We start from the raw sequence: 20426 nt of genomic DNA, 5'->3' as shown, positions 1-20426 counted from the left end.
TTTGTTCTCCAATAGTTCCCCAAATGCCTAAAGAAAATAAGCACATGAATAATTTTGATTCCGAAAATGTTCAATTTGGCGTCAAGAAAAAAATTCTTTGCAGGTTCTTCGGTTTTTGTATTCTGCATCTGAGTATGATTTTGAGGGAAGTGAATTATTTCAAAGGTGGTATGGTTAAGTAGTTTTTTTTTTTGGGTATGATTGAGACTACTGAATACTCTGATCTGTCGTTTTATTTGTGGGGTTCATGCCATCTTTTAGTTGGTGTAAACATGCCCAGGTTTTAGGTGACTGTGGCAGCATACTAGTCCTAACTGATCATACTTGTTTTAAATATGTCACTTTTTATTACAGGTTTTGTTGAAGATTATTAAACATTATCAAGAAGAAGGACAGGGAAGTGAAGTGGTCCAGGGAGTGCTGCTCGGCCTTGTTGTAGAAGACCGACTTGAAATCACCAATTGTTTTCCATTCCCGCAGCACACTGAAGATGATGCAGATTTTGATGAAGGTAATGACTGCACTAGGATTTTGTGGGTGGAAGATTTGTTTGGCTTTCGAGTTCCCAAGGAACGATGTATCCATATCCAGCACTGACTTTAGGCACACTCGCCTATAGATTAGGTGTATCCTTCAATCTTGTTAATCATGGTCTTTGATGGCCTGCACCCAGAACTGATTGTGCAGCAGAATTTCTCCATGTGTTAAATGCTGGAATGTATTTTAAAGCGGCATATGGAGCAACTTGAAGACTGGTTTAAAAATGTGTTAACAGAATGTATCCAACTTTAATGGAAAAATTCTGATCAGCAGAATTCCATTTGTTAATCGTTCTTTTATGTTGTGTGATGTACGGTGGTGTCAATAAATTCAATGTCACAATTGTAAGGTATTTTATTCAGATTTATCTACCAGTGATAGCTATTTGTATCTGGAAAAAATAAGTAGTGTGGGGTAGAAGTACTATATTTGCAGACTCCCCTGTCGACAACCAGCCGCTCCTGAATGAAGTGCTGTCTCGAGCAGCCGAACATTTCCACATCGACACCCAGGGTGCCCAGGAGGAAAGAGACTTCGCAGAAGAGTCGGTGGGGGAGAGGAGGCCTGTTGCTCGGGCCATCCCTATCCTAAAATCTATTCAAAGAAGAATAGACCCGTCACTCCTCAATCCTAACCTCACCAGAGCAGTGAACCCTAGGATTGAAAAACGTTTCAAGGCGGCCCAATGAGACCCACTATATATAAGGGGCATCTGAAGCCGGACTCCCTGGTTGTTAGTTACACACGTAAGAGGGCTGGAACACCCTTATCGTCCGATGCTCCTCCCGACAAGGAGAGCAAAAAACTGTACGGGTTAGGCAGGAAAGTGGCCTCCACTTCCGCCTACCAGGCAAGGATTGCCAAATCCACCACCCTGTTGGCCAGCTACAACTGTAATAATGAAAGGGGTATGCCTGCAATTTAATCCCTGGTCCTTCAGGCAAAATACAACACAATCGAAAACCAATGAACCAGAGTTCCCTGGACCTACTACCCATTTTCAACTTATCTCCCTATTATCTCGAGAAAGCTGATTTAGATCTATTATCGAAGGGGTTATCTTATGTTCCTACTGCTAGAGCAGATAGGTTTAATACAGAGCTTGAACTCCAAAAGTTCTTTAGAAATATACGATTAAAACACTTTTTTGAGGTCTACCTCCCTGCACACCCTAATGAGAGTGGATCTAACTCCAGAGAAGTACCGAATGTCAGCGGGCTAAAAGAAAGATCTACCTTTACCCCTCCACCACATACATGTACACCTGAGATTTTGGCCTTTGAAAATCTAGTAACCCGGGAGATACTTGAGGCTATTGCCAAAAAGAATCATAAGCCAGATAATTTAACAGCTGAAGAGCGAAAGAGCTTGACGAAATTATGCGGAGAAGAAAAGATCACCATTAAACCCGCAGACAAGGGAGGTGGCATTGTGGTGCTTGACACTGCTATGTATGAAACAGAATGTATGCGACTGCTGAATGACAGGAGGTCATACAAGAAATTGGCGGTTGATCCCACGAGTAGGCTGCAGGAGGAAATTAAGAGCTTGACCAACCATGCAATAGTGGAAGAGTGGATTAGTATAGATGAAGGCCGCTTTTTGAATAAAAATGGACCCAAAAAGGCGGCGTTCTATATACTTCCAAAAATACACAAGAGCCAGACTAATCCCCCGGGCAGACCCATTGTGTCTGCCATTGATTCCCTGTTAGAACCCTTATCGGTCTATGCAGAGTATTTTCTCAAGCCTTTTGTTTTGGAAATGCCATCATATGTTCGGGACTCGACACACATGATCAAGATTATAAGTGACATACATGTGGAACAGTCAGATATTTTGGTCACTATGGATGTGGAGTCCTTATACACGGCAATTCCACAGGCAGAATGCCTCGATATATTGGGGAGATATCTAAATAAGAGAACGAGACCGCACCAACCTCCAACTGAGTTTGTCCAGGAATGCATAAGACTAGCAATGACAGAGAATTTTTTCCTGTTCAAAAACCAACTGTATAAACAGGAGAAGGGGGTCAGTATGGGGGCAACTTTTGCCCCTGATGTTGCCAATCTTTACATGGCCGACCATGAAGATAAATTCATCTTGGGGCACGATAACATTCTGAGTTCCCTGCCCACGTTGCAACATCATCTGGTGTTATGGAGACGATACATCGATGTTTTTATGGTGTGGAGGGGTTCCGTAGAATCATTGATGGAATTTCATGTGTGGATTAATCAGTGTGATAATAATATTAAATTCACTATAGAGTATAATTATCGCCAAATCAGTTTTCTAGATCTAATAATTAAAAAATCTGGGAACCAACTTATTACTACCCTCTTTAAGAAATCCACCGATAAGAATTCTCTGTTACACTTCAATAGCTTCCACCCGGCGAGTTTACGTCAGAACCTGCCCTATGGGCAGTTTCTGCGTATTAGGAGAAACTGCGCAGAGAAAGATGAGTTCAAAGTACATGCTGAGCAGCTTAAGGCAAGACTTACGAATAGAGGGTATCCCAGAAAATTGATTAAAGATCAAATGAAACGAGCCGAATATACCAACCGAGAGATGTGTCTCACCACCCGAAAAAAGAAAAAAGTGGAACGCCTGGTTTGCGTAACCACTTTTAATCCTGTGAGTTGTGACATAAAAAAGATCATCAATAAACATTGGAACTTGATTAAACAACCAGGGACACTGACACATAGACCAATGTTTGCGTTTAAGCGCAATCAAAATTTAAGACAAAGATTGGTACACACCTATAAAGAACCAAACAGAGAGCAAACTATTAACAGCCAATGGGGACTGCCGCCCATTATGGGCCACTACAAGTGTGGCAAATGTGTGGCGTGTCCACTCACTGAAACTACACGAGAGTTCAAATATGGTGAAAAAACTTGGAAAATGAAACATCACACCAATTGCCTGACTAAAAATGTGATCTATATCATTAGGTGTCCCTGCAGACTGCTATATGTGGGGAAAACAAAACGCGAGGTTAGACAACGGGTCTCTGAACATCGCAGCTGCATAAGAAATAAAGTGGCGGATAAACCCTTAGTTGACCATTTCACGAAATTCCAGCATAAAGACACTGATTTACGATGGTTTGTACTCCAACACATAAGGAACAACATGAGAGGTGGAGATATGGGGCTGATACTACACCGTATAGAACAGAAATGGATTTATACTCTTGATACTGTTCGGAAAGGACTCAATGTTTCAGTTGAGTGGAATAAACTGATGTAAATACATAAACAGAAGTAGAACGGAACAGAAGTAGAATATCTGAACAGAAATAGCTCTGATACTATTTGTGTGTATATATAAGAGTATGTGGCATGTGGCACCATGAAAAAAATATGCCATAGTTTGCAGCAAATAGTATATGAAGTAAATATTGCTTTCAGAAAAATTGTAATAACTATTCACTATTTGTCGTGTGTTTTGGCGAATGCATCACCATGTGAGAGACGTCTTATGGGTACCATATGTTAAATGTTGGTGTAACGACACATAATGTGTACCAAAAACAGAAAAATAAACCGTGTGAACCATGTCTGTGTAATTATGACCCTATCTAAAGTACTAGGGATTTTTATCATAAAGCTTGGCCCCGAACTAAAGAATAAATAAAAAATAATAAAATGTAGCAAAAATTGCGTGCTGCTTGCGACAGTGGTTCACAAACATATGGGAAATATGGTTATTATCCTATGCATTTAGAGGTATAGGGAAGTAAGTGTCGATCACTGTTGAACGGCTGGTTGTTAGTCCCGTTTTTGTGTTGGTAGCCCTGTGAGGAGGTTTGTTGGTCCCTCTTTTATGTCGGTGGCCCGTGCAGTGACGTCGTGTGTTTAAATGGAGGTATTATACCGGACACAGTGTTTGGCAAACTGCGAGGAGACGTGCTGTTCGAGGTTATACCGACAAGCTGATGCTGTTGAGTGCGAGTACACTGTGATCTCGAGTGGCTGCAGTGATAAGCACACGGGTGCACGCGATATGTGTGTCTTGCGGGATCACATTCTTGTAATTTGGAATCTGTACCACACCGCGTATTAGTGAGCTATGAGTATCGATGTCGGCTTGTGTCGGTAAACTTAAGGAGTAAATGTAATGAGAGGACACACGGGAAAGCACGGAGGTGGGACCGCATGAGAGGTGGTTGAGTTGGGGGATAAGGGACCTCCATGGGTCACGGTGATTCCCCCACCATGGGCATTATGCCGGGTGTATTGTATTTTATTTTATATCCCAGTTTGTGATATAGGGTGGTATTTAGCGAGTCTCCACGGTATGGAGGTACAAGTGATCAACTATGTTCGTCCTCTTTTTTGATATTTTGATATAGTGGTACTGACTGCATTTGGGTCTGTGGAAGTAATCACAGTGGACTTGATTCACCAATGAAAATAAAGTTGGGGACTGCACCGAATACGTGCGGAGTTACGCCTTAAATAAATCTACACTGGATGGAAGTGGTATGTGTAAACACATCTTTTTGTTTTTTATTTTTATTGTAGCTGGGCTAAGCAAGAAAGATGTGCCACAGTGGTGGCGACTAGAATCAAACTAAAATGGCACGTTTTGTTTTACTGATCTGCAGGATATCTAAAGTGTTGCTGAATCCTGTGGAGGATTTTTTCCTTGCGCCAACTTGCATACCTTTGAATAAATTCCTGGGGGTGAGTAGGCCGATGTGTTTCTAGTTACAAGACACTTTTTGACAATATATTGTCATTGTTGAAATAGAAAGGGATGACGTTGTTTTTATGATTGTATATGTTTTTTAGAATGAACACTGGCTCATACGTGTCCAAGAAGGGCAGTAGTACTATTGGGTGCCCTACGTCCTGAAGAAGGTCTTTGTGACCGAAACACGTGTCGACAATCTACAGTGCATCTCTGGAATAATTGTAATGCCAGAGTTTCTGACACCTGATACTATAGATTGGGTCATAAATATAGGAAGATTAGAGGAACAACAATAGTTTACATTATCTGGTTATTACTGATGATGAGTTGTTGAAAGTATGGGATTAAGAATGAATGCTTGAGATAGGAGTGTGGGAGTGATAAATTGTATTTTATGATTCTACAACATATATGCACTAATGATGTGAAATTTATAGTAGTGAATTATTAAAATTTGTACTTGAGTTAATAATTTGTTGCGTCATCCCATTCCACTGGTCCACTGTTTTCGATTGTGTGGCCAGCTACAACTGCCATCAGTGGAAAGAGGTCGTGGCACTCATAGACTCCGCACCAGAACCCTTAAAGAGCCAATTGGCACGAGTTTCAGCGAGGAAAGAGCCGTGTCGGTTGCATTTTAAAGGCAACCTTTGATGCCGCGGATAACGCCAGCAGATTAATAGCAGAAGGAACTGTTATTAAGAGACACGCTTGGCTACGCCAGTCTGGTTTCAAGGCGAAACACAAGTGTCATTATTGGACAAACCGGTGGAGCCGGATCTGTTTGGTAAGGCGGTCGAGGACGCACTAAAGAATGCTAAGGACGAGTATGAAACACTCAAATCCCTAGGCCAGCTAACACTAAACCCCCAAATCAGAGAAGGAATGGCAATTTTCGTCACCCACGCGGCCAAAATTCCCAGAGAGGTTCTAACTGTTCCCAGGGGCAGGGTACACAGTGGAACAAGAATAACCAGCAGTCTACCCAGGGTTACTGCAGGTGTAATAAGAGAGGACGTGGTAGAGGCAGCCCCAATAAAGGAGGCGGCACGCCTCCACCGAAACAGGGACGCTCCGTTCAGGGTCCCTTCTCACGCAACCCTAGTAGGGGGACACATTTCCAACTTCACCCAATCTTGGGAAGGGATCACATCAGACAGATGGGTGCTGTCAACAGTATCCTCGGGGTATTGTATAGAACTACTAGAGCGTCCCCGAGACCATCCTCCATGACAAAAAATACATTCTTTGGAACACCAGAAGATCCTCCTAGAAGAGATCGTCAATCTGCTAGCAAAGGACGCGATAGAACTCGTCACGGGACACCAGGTAAACAAGGGTATTTATTCAACTTACTTCCTTGTGCCAAACAAAGATTTGACAATGCGGCCTGCCAACAAGTATGTCAAGCCCCAAAAGTTTTGCATGACAACTCTCCAAGAGGTAATCCCCCTCCTAAAAAAAGGATTACATGGCAACATTGGACATGAAAGATGCCTATTTTCATATTTCCATGTTCCCAGCGCACAGAAAATACTTGCGCTTCAAGGTGGACAGTCGGCACTACCAGTTCAAGGTACTGCCCTTTGGGATAGCTTCGGCCCCAAGGGTATTCACCAAGGTACTGGTGGTGGCGGCAGCACACCTACGCAGGGAGGCAATCGCGGTGTACCCTTACCTGGACGACTGGCTCATCACAGGGGAAACCCCAGTAATTTGCAGAACAAACATTCAAAGGACTATCGACCTCCTCTTCGAATTGGGCTTCTCAGTGCCAAGCACATCCAAACAATTCTTAGGAGCTATCCTAGACACTCAAGAGGGGTTGACCTTTCCTTCAGAGGAAAGAATTCGGAATATACTGCTGCAAATTCCGCAATACCAGTCCGGTCGCCAGATAACGGTACGCAAAGCAATGTGTTTGCTGGGCATGATGGCGTCCTGCATTTATCTGGTCCCCCACGCGTGCCTGCGCATGCGTCCCATGCAGGAATGGTTGGCGAAACAGTGGTCTCAGGCAAGTGGTCAGTGGGACGATCTAGTGGTCGTTTCGCCAACACTGGTACAAGTCCTTCACTGGTGGACAAGAGAATCTGTCCAAGGGGAAACCCTTTTACGATCCCGAGATACAGGCGGTAGTCACAACCGATGCATGTCTGACGGGGTGGGGAGCTCACCATCTCCACCACACAGCTCAGGGTCTCTGGTCTCACGCAGTGGCCAAGAATCACATCAACCTGCTAGAGCTTCTGGCAGTATTCAGAGCGCTTCAAGCTTTCGAACCCTACTTTTTTAAACTTCAGTGCAAATCCGGACGGACAGCACTACAGCCATGTTCTACCTGAACAAACAAGGAGGGACTTGCTCGCCAAATGTGTCCAAGCTTGCCCAGAAAATCTGGATATGGGCACTCAGACGGAACATCTTCCTGTCATCGCAACATGTTCCAGGGGATCTCAATTCCCTAGAGGATGCTCTGAGCAGTGACCCCCCCCTCCCAGAGGAACACGTGTGGTGGCTACACAGAGAAGTCATAGAAGATATCTTCTCTCAGTGGGGTTTCCCCACTATAGACCTATTCGCCACAAGCGAAAACAGACAATGCCCAGGATTCGCATCCAGGTTCCCCCAACCAGACTCCCAGGGGAACGCCCTGTGGATGAACTGGTCAGGGATGTTTGCGTACGCTTTTCCACCAAGTCCTCTAATCAGGAAGGTGGTCAACAAGATGAACAGAGAATCGATGACGCTCGTCCTGCTTGCTCCCATGTGGGCGAGACAACCGTGGTTCCCACACTTACGCAGACTGGCGGTGTGCAAACCCATCAGACTTCCGAGCTGGTACAACCTATTGTCCCAGCACCAAGGTCAAACAGTGCACCCTCAACCCAACTCAATGAACCTGGCAGCATGGCTCCTGAGGTCATAGTTTGGACATCTCAAATTACCACAGAGGTGTATGGACATCCTAAAAGAGGCTAGGAAGCCCAACACGAGGCACTGCTACTTTGACAAATGGAAGAGATTCGTAATCTGGTGCCAGAGTAAGCAAGTCAACCCAGTTGATTGCCCTCCTTCCACTATTGTTACTTACATGCTCCACCTGCTGGATGCGGGACTGGTTTTTAACTCACTGAAGGTACACCTGGCAGCCCTGTCAGCATACACCACTTCCCATAACAAGGTGTTGTGGTGGAAAGTACCAGTAGTTAAGGCCTTCATGGAAGGAGTAAAGAGACTTCACCCTCCTATTTCTAACCCACCTCCAGGATGGGACCTTAATGTGGTGCTATCTAATCTCATGGGCCCCCCATTCGAGCCCATGCATAAGAGCAGTCTCAAACACCTGACTTATAAAACTGCCTTCTTAGTAGCTATTACCTCTATAAGAAGGGTCAGTGAAATTCAGGCTCAGTGCAAGATCCCTTCTTTACTGTCCATAAAGAGAATCTGGTTTTGCGTACACACCCTAGGTTCTCACCTAAGTTTATTTCTAAATTCCATGTAAACCAGGCCATCGAGCTTCCGGCTTTCTTCCAAGTCCCCAAAAGCTCAGCTGAGGTGAAACTACACACACTAGATGTGCGTAGGGCGATCCTCTACTATGTAAACGAGACCAGACCGTTAAGGAAAACAGATCAGCTGTTTGTCTCCGTAGCCACAGGCAGAGAGGGGGATTGCGTCTCTAAAGGTGCCATCTCTAGGTGGATTGTTAACTGTATCCAACTGTGTTACTCACTTTCTGAAAAGACTCTGCCTTTCACGCCTAGGGCCCACTCCACTAGAGGCATTGGGGCCACCCTGGCTTTTATTGCAAATGACCCCTTGACTCCATTTGCAAAGCAGCTACTTGGAGCTCTATTCACACTTTTACTCAGCACTACTGCATTGACACTCATTCCAAGACAGATGCACAAGTGGGACAAGCGGTTCTAAGACATTTATTTGCTCATGAGCCTTCTCACATCCCACCTCCTTCAGGTACTGCTCGCTAATCTATGCACAGCATGTGATCTAAGCAGATTCCACAAGCCTCAGAAGGGATACATTACTCACCGTAATCGTATTTCTGATGCTTGTATCTGCTTAGATTCACATGCGACCCTCCCTTCCTCCCCTCTGAGAGAAGGCGCATGGATGCTTGTAGTCTTACCTTTGTACCTTCTATCTGCTTGGACTATCTGTACTCGAGCTACTCCTCATGCTACCTCATTGAGGGTCCTAGACGCATGAGGGATCATGGGTATAGTGGACGTCACACTAGGGATAGTATTACTGGCACGCCCTGTGTCGACGCCTATTTTTGAGTTTCAAAAAACAAACTGTAATACTCCGCAGCTTCCACTAGATGTCGGCCTATGCACAGAATGTGAATCTAAGCAGATACAAGCATCAGAAATACGATATTTCTGATGCTTGTATCTGCTTAGATTCACATTCTGTGCCTAGGCCGACATCTAGTGGAAGCTGCGGAGTATGTTTGTTTTTTGAAACTCACATGGGCGTCGACACAGGGCGTGCCAGTAATACTATCCCTAGTGTGACGTCCACTGTACCCATGATCCCTCACGCGTGTAAGACCCTCAATTGTTTTTTTCCGCCATACTGGTCGGAAGCATTCAGCGGAGTTCCCTGGCATTAGCCATACTTTGAAAAATATTGTTATTTCCCACTTTTCTCCACCCTAACGTCGAGTCACCGAAATTCGACGCTGAACCGGAGAAGAAAGCGACCGTCGAGAGCTTCACGATGGAGTGGGCCTCGGAAGGCATCTGGCCTCGCCCCTACAAGTAGGGAGAGTGGGGGGTGGACATACTCTACACTCTTATATACTTTCTTAGATATATTCCTACACTTACCAGCCGACTGCCTCAAGGTGCGTATGGAGGGTACTCCGTTCCAATTTTGCCCAAAGTGCAACTGCAAGTATCCTTGGGTTGACAGACACGCCACGTGCAATCTCTGCTTGCCAAGGGATCACCCCGAGGCAAATTGCAGAGCGTGTAGTAGGTTCAAACCTAAAACACTAAAAGACCGTTCCAGCAAGCGTTGGGCCCACCAGGCTAGGCGTCAAGAGGCCATGGCCGCGGAGGGTGCCTTCAGCGACGCCGTACGTTTGGACGACGAGGGCAACACGGCGTCGAAAGACAGCCAGGCGCAGGTCCCTGACCTCGGAAGGTTGTCCGGCAGGGCGGCTATGGGGAAGACCCCCAGCGACGTAAGCGCAACCCACAGCACTTCCAAACACACGAAGTCCCACCGAGACTCGTCGAGCTCTCGGAAAGAGGCACATAGGGAACGGTCCGAATCGGCGTCCTCTGGGCGTTCACGATCTAGATGGCCGCATGACGCCAGGCAATCATCCACTATTGCCAAGAATGCCTCGCTCCCCAAGGTAACTGAGGTTCAATCGTCGGAAGACGAAACCGACCTCTATCCCCCGACCGCACTCCAGGAGTCGGTGTCAGCAGCCCAAGTAATGCCCATTCCCGAATCCCAACCTACACGGTCGAAGGATAGTACCCCCACTATCGAAGCTCGACGCCAGGCGTCGAAAAGCTCCGAAGGCCCAAAGAAGCAGGGTAAACGCTCTTCCAGCCACGGGGAGGGGGGAAAACAGAGGAATTAGTCTCAGCCTACTTCCGCACCGCAGAAACATTCCACTCCACTCCGACAGGTTTCACACCTCTATTATAGATAAGACTGGGAAACTCCCCCCAGGCAGAGTCATTCCCAGTTCAAGAGAGTGGTCTAGTGAGGACAGTCATGTCAAGAATGTCTTCATTGGCAGATTTCTATGCTAAAATTCCCGAACATTTTCTCACTTATAACCCCGACGGGTCAGCACCCTCAGGCTCCAAGGATCCAATCCCCCCAATGTAAAAAGTCCCAGTTCGAAACAACACGGTCTTCAGATCCCAACCACATTCACCCTTATTCTCAAGAACAAGAAGATCCTTCCCTTTGTGAGGATACAGATTTGAGCATGTTAGAAGATGTATGAACATCCTAAAAGGATCTAGGAAGCCTAACGCGAGGCACTGCTACTTTAACAAGTGGAAGTGATTTGTTATCTGGTGCCAGAATAGACAAATCAACCCAGTTGATTGCACTTCTTCAACTATTGTTACATACATGCTCCACCTGCTGGATGCAGAACTGGTTTTTAACTCACTGAAGGTGCATCTGGTGGCTCTGTCAGCATACACCACCTCCCATAACAAGGTGTTGTGGTGGAAAGTTCAGTGGTTAAAGCCTTCATTGAAGGAGTAAAGAGACTTCACCCTCCTATTTCAAACCCACCACCAGGGTGCGACCTGAATCTGGTGCTAGCTAAACTCATGGGCCCCCCCATTCGAACCCATGCATAAAAGCAGTCTCAAACACCTGACTTATAAGACAGCCTTCTTAGTAGCTATTACATCCATAAGAAGGCTTAGTGAAATTCAGGCTCTATCAGTGCAGGATCCTTTCTTTACAGTCCACAAGAATAATCTGGTTTTGCGTACACACCCTAGGTTCTCACCTAAGTTTATTTCCAAATTTCACGTGAACCAGTCCATCGAGCTTCCGGCTTTCTTCCAAAACCCACAAAGCTCGGCTGAGGTGAAACTACACACCCTAGATGTACGTAGGGCGGTCCTCTACTATGTAAACAAGACCAGACCGCTAAGGAAAACGGACCAATTGTTTGTCTCCGTAGCTACAGGCAGAGAGGCGATTGTGTCTTTAAAGGTGCCATCTCTAAGTGGATTATTAACTGTATCCAGCTGGTACTCCCTTTCTGAAAAAATTCTGCCTTTCATGCCAAGAGCCCACTCTGCAAGAGGCAATGGGGCCACGCTGGCTTTCATTGCAAATGTACCCCTTGACACCATTTGCAAAGCAGCTACTTGTAGCTTTATTCACTTTTACTCAGCACTACTGCATTGACACCCATTCCAAGACAAATACACAAGTGGGGCAAGCGGTTCTAAGACATTTATTTGCTCATGACCCTTCTCACATCCCACCTCCTTCGGGTACTGCTCGCTAATCTATGCACAGTATGTGATCTAAGCAGATTCCACAAGCCTCAGAAGGGATACATTACTCACCGTAATCGTATTTCTGATGCTTGTATCTGCTTAGATTCACATGCGACCCTCCCTTCCTCCCCTCTGAGAGAAGGTGCATGGATGCTTGTAGTCTTACCTTTGTACCTTCTATCTGCTTGGACTATCTGTACTCGCGCTACTCCTCATGGTACCTCATTTCAGAAAAAATACAATCTGAGGGTCCTACACCGTGAGGGATCATGGGTACAGTGGACGTCACACTAGGGATAGTATTACTGGCATGCACTCTGTCGACGCCCATTTTCGAGTTTCGAAAAACAAACTGTAATACTCCGCAACTTCCACTAGATGTCGGCCTATGCACTGCATGTGAATCTAAGATACAAGCATCAGAAATACGATTACGGTGAGTAATATTATATATATATATATATATATATATATATATATATATATATATATATATATATATATATATATATATATATATATATATATTTAATCTGCGTAAAGTAGCATGCAGCCAGTCCCATTTAATAGAATCAAATGCTTTGATTGCGTCCAAAGCAGCTACAGCGCACGGTGTATCGCAAGAGGCTGTGCTGTACTTGATATGGTGTAACAATCTCAAATTCCAGGACATATTTCTACCTGGCACGTATCACGTTTGATCGGGGTGTACCAATGTCTGTATTACCTTTTTGGTCTATTGGCTAGCGTTGCTGTTAGGATTTTGCTGTCCTAGTTAAGCATAGACAGGAGTCTATATGAGCTACATTCCTATGGCGGCTTATTGGGTTTCAGCAGCAGTACAATTGTTGAGACCCTTAAGCTAAGCGGGAGGCGGCAGAAAACATGCGCCTCATTCAGATGTGGGGGTGGCCAATTCCATGGCAAATTCCTTTGTAAAACTTGCCGGGCAGGACATCAGAGCCTGGGGTTTTTCCAGTAGATGGCGACTTGATCGTGTTGATCACTTCATCGGCCGTGATCAGGGTTTCTAGGTCACCAGCAGCTGCATTCTCATCTAATCTTGCGAGAACTATTGCACTTAATAAATCTTACGTAATTGTGTTCTTGGGTGTTTCCTGGTACAGGTTGCGATAGAAGTGTAGAAAACTATATTAATGCCCTCTTGGGTGTTGTATGTGGTGCCCTGTTTGTTAGTGCGCGGTACAAATGTCCTTTAACATTATCGACACCAAAGTGGTCCCCTGGCGCTCTGGCGGCAGTGGGGGATGTTTTCATCCACGCCTTACCACATCATTGTGCATTACTGACATGGGAAACATCATAATGGCCACCGGAAAGCATGCTACCCGCCAGAGATCATCCAATAATGCGCAGTGAAAATCTGAGATAGGCCACCATCCACCTTTGCCTCTGTCAGTGTTAATACAGGAGACCATTGCCAGCCCCATCCTTTGGCTGCCCACAGAGCAAAATCAGTGCAAAGGAATATAGTGATGGTCAAAATCCGTTTTAATTGATGTCAAAAATTGCCAAAATCATGGCTCACAGAACCACTAAAAAGGTCCCACCTCCTTGTTGGGAGGGTGGGGGGGGGGAAATCAACATCATTCTCCCGCAAGAATCTACATGAATCTGAGGTCCACAGAAGTGCACCTATATTTGAACAAAGTATAATTTGAGGACTGCTTACTGGTAAGGCAGTTGTCAAAAATGGCTGCAATCCTGGTGCTTGACACTAACCGGCACTAGCGATCTAAATTCTGACAGGAGACCTGTATTTTAGAAGCTAAACAGCATCCTAAGTTAGCTGAGACTTCAAAAGGCTTGCTGGTCAATGAGAATTCTGAACACCTACTCTTCCCAGGCCCTACACCAACAGTACAGGATATCACAGGGTCCTGTTGATTAAAAGGGGAGGAGAGTTTCCCTGCAGCCTGGAGGAAAGAGACAATGGATGCCTTCAGCTGAATAGAATATGCTGATTTTGGGTGTAAACTGTCAACACTGCTCTGGGGAAGGCAAGACACATGATCTGAGTCAAGCCAAGTTCCCGGGGGTGGGGGCAAACAAATGGGTGTACTGCATTGAGAGCAAATGTATGTTTTATTAAATTGTTTATAAAATATTGTATCAAGCTGACAGAAATGTACAATTTGGGGATTCTTAATATGAAAATTTCACTCACAATTTGAGACTAAGCTGGATGTTGTGTGAGGTTCTGAGACTGAACCCCGCGATTTATTAATATTGCAGACACTGTGGTTATATCAGAAAAATGAAAACTTACTGTAATATGCGCAGAGGGGGTGTACCTCCATGGAAGATTTTATGAAAAACCAATATGGCGAAACCCACCAAAAGCGCAAAATGTCATTTCGCAACCCAAGCTCTTAGAAAGATCGGGGTTGAACAGAGACCTGTCTTAATTAATCTATGATGTGTACATGTAATTTCAACAACTTGTGTATCTGGGAAATGTGTGTTTTGGGTGACATTGATTTTCTATAAGAAACCAAAGGGGAGTGTTCTTTCCTTAAAGCCATAAAAATGATACCTGATGACACAGGATGACTCACTACTCTGTTCTCCATTCAGAGGACAGTAAATCCTTTAACCTATCAGAGCCCTTAGTGGGTTGGGCATAGAAAGTCAGCCTTCCCACCCAATTTCAAAAGACATGAAAAGAACCACTGAAAGCCAGATGGGGACTGCTCTTTCCACTTTCCTGTGCAGCACTTTGCCGGACCAGACAATATCCCGAAGGACCATAGATTCCAGATAGACTCCAGAACTTGAAGCAGAGAGGCCTGAACCAAAAGCTGAATCCTTCTCAGCAGGCCTCAGAATCCAGCAATCTAACTAAACTATTAAACAGCCGGGTGAGCTGTTTGATTCTGGCTAGAACCCTGTGCCGGTAGCAGACCCAGAACAAACCGCTGTGCAGTGCCGGTAGCAGACCCAGACCAGACCGCTGTGCAGTGCCGATAGCAGACCCAGACCAGACGCTGTGAGCAGAACCAGTGGCAGAGGGTGCAGTCCAAGGCCCCTTCCGGTCCAAAAACTAGGAGTGAGTATCCAGCCAGATCTGTACAGAACCAATCTCTTAGTTTAAAATAATCTTGTCCCATCCATTTCAACCTGTCCCGAACTGCATAGAAATCGTGTCCATTCTGTGATTTCCAACCTGTCAAAGCGAAATTGTCATTAAAGAGAGAGAAAGGAGTCCCCTAGTGATCTAGACCTCCACTTGAGCGCATCAGATTTCTGGGATGGAGATCAGGGGGGGGGGACGGGAATTGCAAACTGGCTCAATTTCACCACTTGTACAAATAGCTGCTTCTTGCTTTCCACTGCTGAAATTCGTTTTCGCTCTGATAATCATTCCTGAATCATTGCTAGTGTTGACCTGAACTAATTCAAAGTAGCTATCACCTACCCTGAATCTCCTATAGGAAATTAAAATCATTTTTAGCATATTTTTCACTTCATTGCAAATCACATTTAAAAGTATTTTTGCCTGTTTAAAAGCGTACCGGTTGCTCTAGGCTTGCTAGGGGGGGAACTGGAATTTGAATTGCATTTTGGTTGTATTCCTGAGAACTGTGTGCTCTCCTTTCTATCTCTTTATATTGCATCAGGGGGGAGTGAATTGCCACAAGGGGGGGGGAAAAGTGATCATATCTCTTGTTGAAACCATATCAGTTTATTTCTATGCTGCATTCTTTCCATCATTGCTTTTCCTTGAAACCATAAAAGTATTCTCTGCTACCTTATCCTTCCCATACCAATTCGTAAGTAAAGAAGTGTGCTAGTGTAATATTCATTGTTGATCACTGTAATATTCATAAGTGTGCTATCAAATATTTATTCATAAGTGTGATACATAGATATTGTTTAATTTTTCAAATACATTTTTTAATTTGCAAAACAAACCTACTTCTTGGCTCAGTGAGGTCAGGGGGATTCAAAGAGGGGCGTTATATAAGGGTTCATCCAGATTTATGAACTTGTCATAAAATATATAAATAAGGGCTTCCATTGGGCATCCCAGACCAGGTATTGACTTAGTTGGAGTGCTGAATTGAAGTCACTTACAGCTCTGTAAAGGGAAGTAAGGGGGTGGCTAGTGGGAAGGAGCTGGAATAGTGCAAGAGAGCAGTGATGTGCTGTTGGCGACCTCAGCCCGGTGGGTCCGTTGGGGTGTTTTGCGGCCGGTAGTCATCTTGTACTGTTGTGCGAGTCTGTGTGTTTTTGTTTTGTTGTTGCCATGTAGTGAAGTTTGTGCGGTTTGTTGTGCTGTAGGTTTGTGGTTGTTTGGTTTGGAGTTTGAGACTTGAGGCGGTGGGTTTCTGTATTCTCCCGAGAAGGGTTTCAGTAGCACCCCAAAACATCTGTCATGATCAGTCCATCCAGCCTTCAAGGTCTCTTTTACATGTAGCCCACTCCTCCCCTAGCCTGTCTCGCAGCGCCACCTATCTTCCCTTCCCACTCATACAGCCATTGCTCCTGCGTATCCTGACAATTCCAACCACTGTGGTACCTGGTGGGAACTAAGGGGCGAGTGCGTATGTTGGGTGGGATTGGGTAGGGTTTGTTGATTGCGTCTCCGTGGGTGGCGCCGGTGTCACTCTACCCGTGAGACTCGTCTGGGTGCCGTGGGAGCTTCCCAGTGGGTTCTGGGAGCTGTTAGAAAGGAAAAAGGATAACTAGACTAAACCAGACACTGTTTCCGTTTTCAGTTTGTCTGTTTTTAGTAATTTCCTAAATTTTAGGTGATCTTTTGTGTTTATTTCTTTTGGGATGTGGTTTTTGAGGTATGGTTTTGGTTTCAGGTGGATTTCGTTGATGACCTGAGGAATCTAGTATTGAATAAATGGGTGTGTGTTGTTACTTTCTTACATAGCCATGCAAGTAGTCTACCCGGCGCGTCCCCCTCTGTGTTGTCTCTCTATGCATTTGGTATAGCTGTGCTTTCTCAGGCGTTCCCAGCAACTCGTACATTGTTGACACAACGCGATTTCTTTTGCTGCCCTGTCCCCTTGGTCGATATGGGATTGTCAGCTTGTAGTGCAGGATCGTTCCCCAGAGAGCATGGGTTGTATGCCACCTGACCTGGTGATTGCATTGCCGCCGATGACCACTTTTAGGGCTTACCATAGGGTGCCTGTGCTGGACACGCTGCCTTTATTGTGCCGGTAGTATTCGGTAATGCTTTCCCTAATGAGGTCCCGGAAGGGGATGTCCTGTAGGGCCTTGCTTCTCAGTTTGCAAGTTGGGATAGTGGGCCTCGGGTGCATATTGCCACTGCAATAACAGAGGGACTTGGTCAGACCGTACCGTGCTTATATTCTGCCGTCATTGATCCGTTCGTCAGATCCTTCCCTATGAAAACATTGAGTCTTGTGTGGACTGCGTGTATGGAGGAGGCATGGGAGTAATGGCTAGAGTGTGGGTGGAGCGTTCTCCGAATGTCGACCAGCTCGAATGATGTTAAGCATCTATAGGGACCTGGCAGGTGGCCGTGTTTTAGAGCCTTAGCATCCAACCTATGCATGCAGGGATTCATGATGCATTTGAAAATGTATCCCTCTCAACCCCCCCATATGACGGCACCATTTCTGTGTGGGCCTATTCTAGGGTACAATGTCTGGAAGAAGGCCACTGTGTTATGATTGGGTGCGTATTTATTTACTATGCAGGTGTCCACATTCTTGCAGAGTCCTTGTATGAGCCCCATTCTACCTTAGTTATCTGTCTTAAACTGTATCACCTTAAACAGTACTGTGGGTGCGATCCAAGTCAGTACGCCACAAGCATATGCAGAGTATGTGGAGCCTATACCCCGTCCTGCCCATTTCATGCCAAGTAAGGCTTGCTTCTCTGTCGTAAGGTGTCTCCTTCAATATTATGTCAATTTTATGTTTGCGGAGATGCATGTACCGTCTATTCCTCTTCACAAAATTATACAGGTTAACAGTTTTATATCGCTAGCCATCCTCAAATATTTGCTGCCAATGAAGCATGTCATCAAGTCCCCACAACCCTATTTTCCATTTGCACCATGGAGAGTTTCCGAGCTCCACAAAAATGGTTTGCAATGTAGTGGCTAATACAGGCCACAAAAACTCACTTAACTTCCCCCAACTTTGTTAACTAACTACAATTGCCCCGCAGTATTACCCATAGTCGGGCGTGTCCACTCTTTGCCTTTACCTGCAGAGGGTTCTTCCTTAGATTTGCGTGCAGCAGTTGGATGCAAAAACAGGCATCCAGGAAGAGAAAAAACAACTATTGGCGAGTTAATAACATCTGTGGTGAGAGGTCCTGGTGTATGTAGGTCATGCCATTTAAGCAAACTAGGCGAAGACTGTAGATCCCAGGGGAGGTCAGGCACTGCTGTTTGCATTTCTGGGTTTGTTTAGTCGAAGTGCGTCCCTCCGCGACCAGGTAATTAAGTCGTGCTTGCATCCGTCTTTGAGGCATCCTGTTGCTTGGTTGGGGCGATTGTCGACTTCCGTCCGTAGGCTGATCTTCTCCCTATCCATCCATTGCTGCGCTTCTTAGGGGTGGTCAAAGAATAGGGTGCAGTTTTTGTACAGGACCTTTAGCCACGCTGGATAGACTCTGCATGTACTTCAAGCCAGCATTGCAGAGTCTGGCTTTAGCTGTAGAGAACTGTGCCCTGTCTTTCTGGAGCTGGAATGTGTAGTCAGGCTACACGCTGCTAAGTTCGCTGTCCCTATAGTTCAGGACATTCGCTTTTATGGGTCGCAGAGGGGTGCCCGGAGGCAGTTTTTCTTTTTAGTGAGAGCTCTATGCTCCCTCTCAATAGTGAAGCCTTGGGAGAGGTTCCCAGGCCCAATGTCTTGCAAAAACAAATTTTCAATGCAAGTCATGGGATCCGTACCTCCTCGCTTCTGGTAGGCCGACGCTGACATTATTTCTTCGTGCTCTCCCTTCTGCGTCTTCCACTCTGCTCTCCAGTAGGTTGACCCTTTGTTGCAGAATGTGGATTTTGGCATTGTTACTGTCGTGATGTTTTCTTTCAGTTGCCTTTCCAAGAATGTTAAGCATAGTTTCCTAACACTCACTCGTAACAGCCCAACGTCTACTTTCACCTAGTCTATTTTAGAGCTTAGTGAGGCTTTCAGTTCCGCAATGCCCATTAGTATTTGGTTGTCTCTCGCTTCCTTAGCCTGATCGCATGTTTCCATATTATACATGTGCGTTTGCGGCAGGGTTGTGGCGTAGCTGTCGAGTGTTTGGCTGCTCTTCCCTTTTGCCGTATTGAGAGGCATTCAGCTTGTTGATGTGTTGCAGTGTTCCAAAAATGGTAAATAGTTATGTAATGTTAGCAGCAGCACTTTGGGATTTACACATGGGTGTCCCCCCCTTCCCTCCCCGTGTTCCCTCCTAGGCTCTGCTTCCGCTGCCTTATCACAATGATGGATCACAGAATGGAGGGTATGGGCAAAGGTTGTCTTGGGGACCCCCACCTTGGTGGTTTTAGGTACTCTCTGCTTGGTACAGCAAGCAAGGGGTGCACTATCCTGGTTCCTCCGGTTTCAGCTTTGGGGAGGGGTATGTGTGCCCCAAGGGGGCAGTGCATGTTTCTGTGGCGGGGATGGGAGGGAGGGCCTGTTTTACAGTGGATGCTTGTTTGGAGTGCAATAGCACCCTCTCTCTCATCTTATGGTGCCTGGTGCAGGCAGCTTATGCGGATTCACAGACTGCATCAATGCAAATTGCAGTGCCCGATCTCCCACGCTCTGACTTCTTTTGTAGGGGCGTGCGCTTACTTGTGTAAATTATGAGCATAGGCGACGGGTGCACAGTGGACAGCTGCCGGCTTGTGCGCCTGCAGGCTCCTCTTCACTTTGGGCGCACCACTTGTGTTAGCAAACACGCTGCTATGGATGGCTGACCTGCGTGTATTTCTACACTACGGTGGGCATGATCCCACAGGCTTCTCTTCCCCGGAACGTCCTCTCAAGCAGCAAACATTTACGGCCCCTTGCAGCTCCTCCCGTCACAGGGTGCGCAGCTTCTCATCATCTGCCATAGTATGTTTGTTATAGCTGCTCCGCTGCACGTTCTATACATCCTAGCCCTGCAGCTCTGTCACTACGAAACTTTCCTTCC

At 45.7% G+C, this 20426-nt stretch overlaps 1 protein-coding gene across 1 annotated transcript in view; it reads left to right on the top strand.

The window, feature by feature from the left end:
- Window positions 1-20426, top strand: part of EIF3H (eukaryotic translation initiation factor 3 subunit H) — a 434278-nt gene that overhangs the window by 126658 nt on the left and 287194 nt on the right. Inside the window, exon 2 of the mRNA XM_069621535.1 lies at window positions 355-511. Coding sequence (XP_069477636.1) covers window positions 355-511 — 157 coding nt within the window. The remainder of the gene's footprint in view (window positions 1-354; window positions 512-20426) is intronic.

This window comes from Ambystoma mexicanum, chromosome 5q, assembly GCF_040938575.1.
Source record: "Ambystoma mexicanum isolate Mex_15411 chromosome 5q, UKY_AmexF1_1, whole genome shotgun sequence".
In the NCBI taxonomy this organism is placed as follows: Eukaryota; Metazoa; Chordata; class Amphibia; order Caudata; family Ambystomatidae; genus Ambystoma; species Ambystoma mexicanum.
Note: the sequence above shows the minus strand (reverse complement) of the source record. Positions and strands in the feature narration are given on the sequence as shown.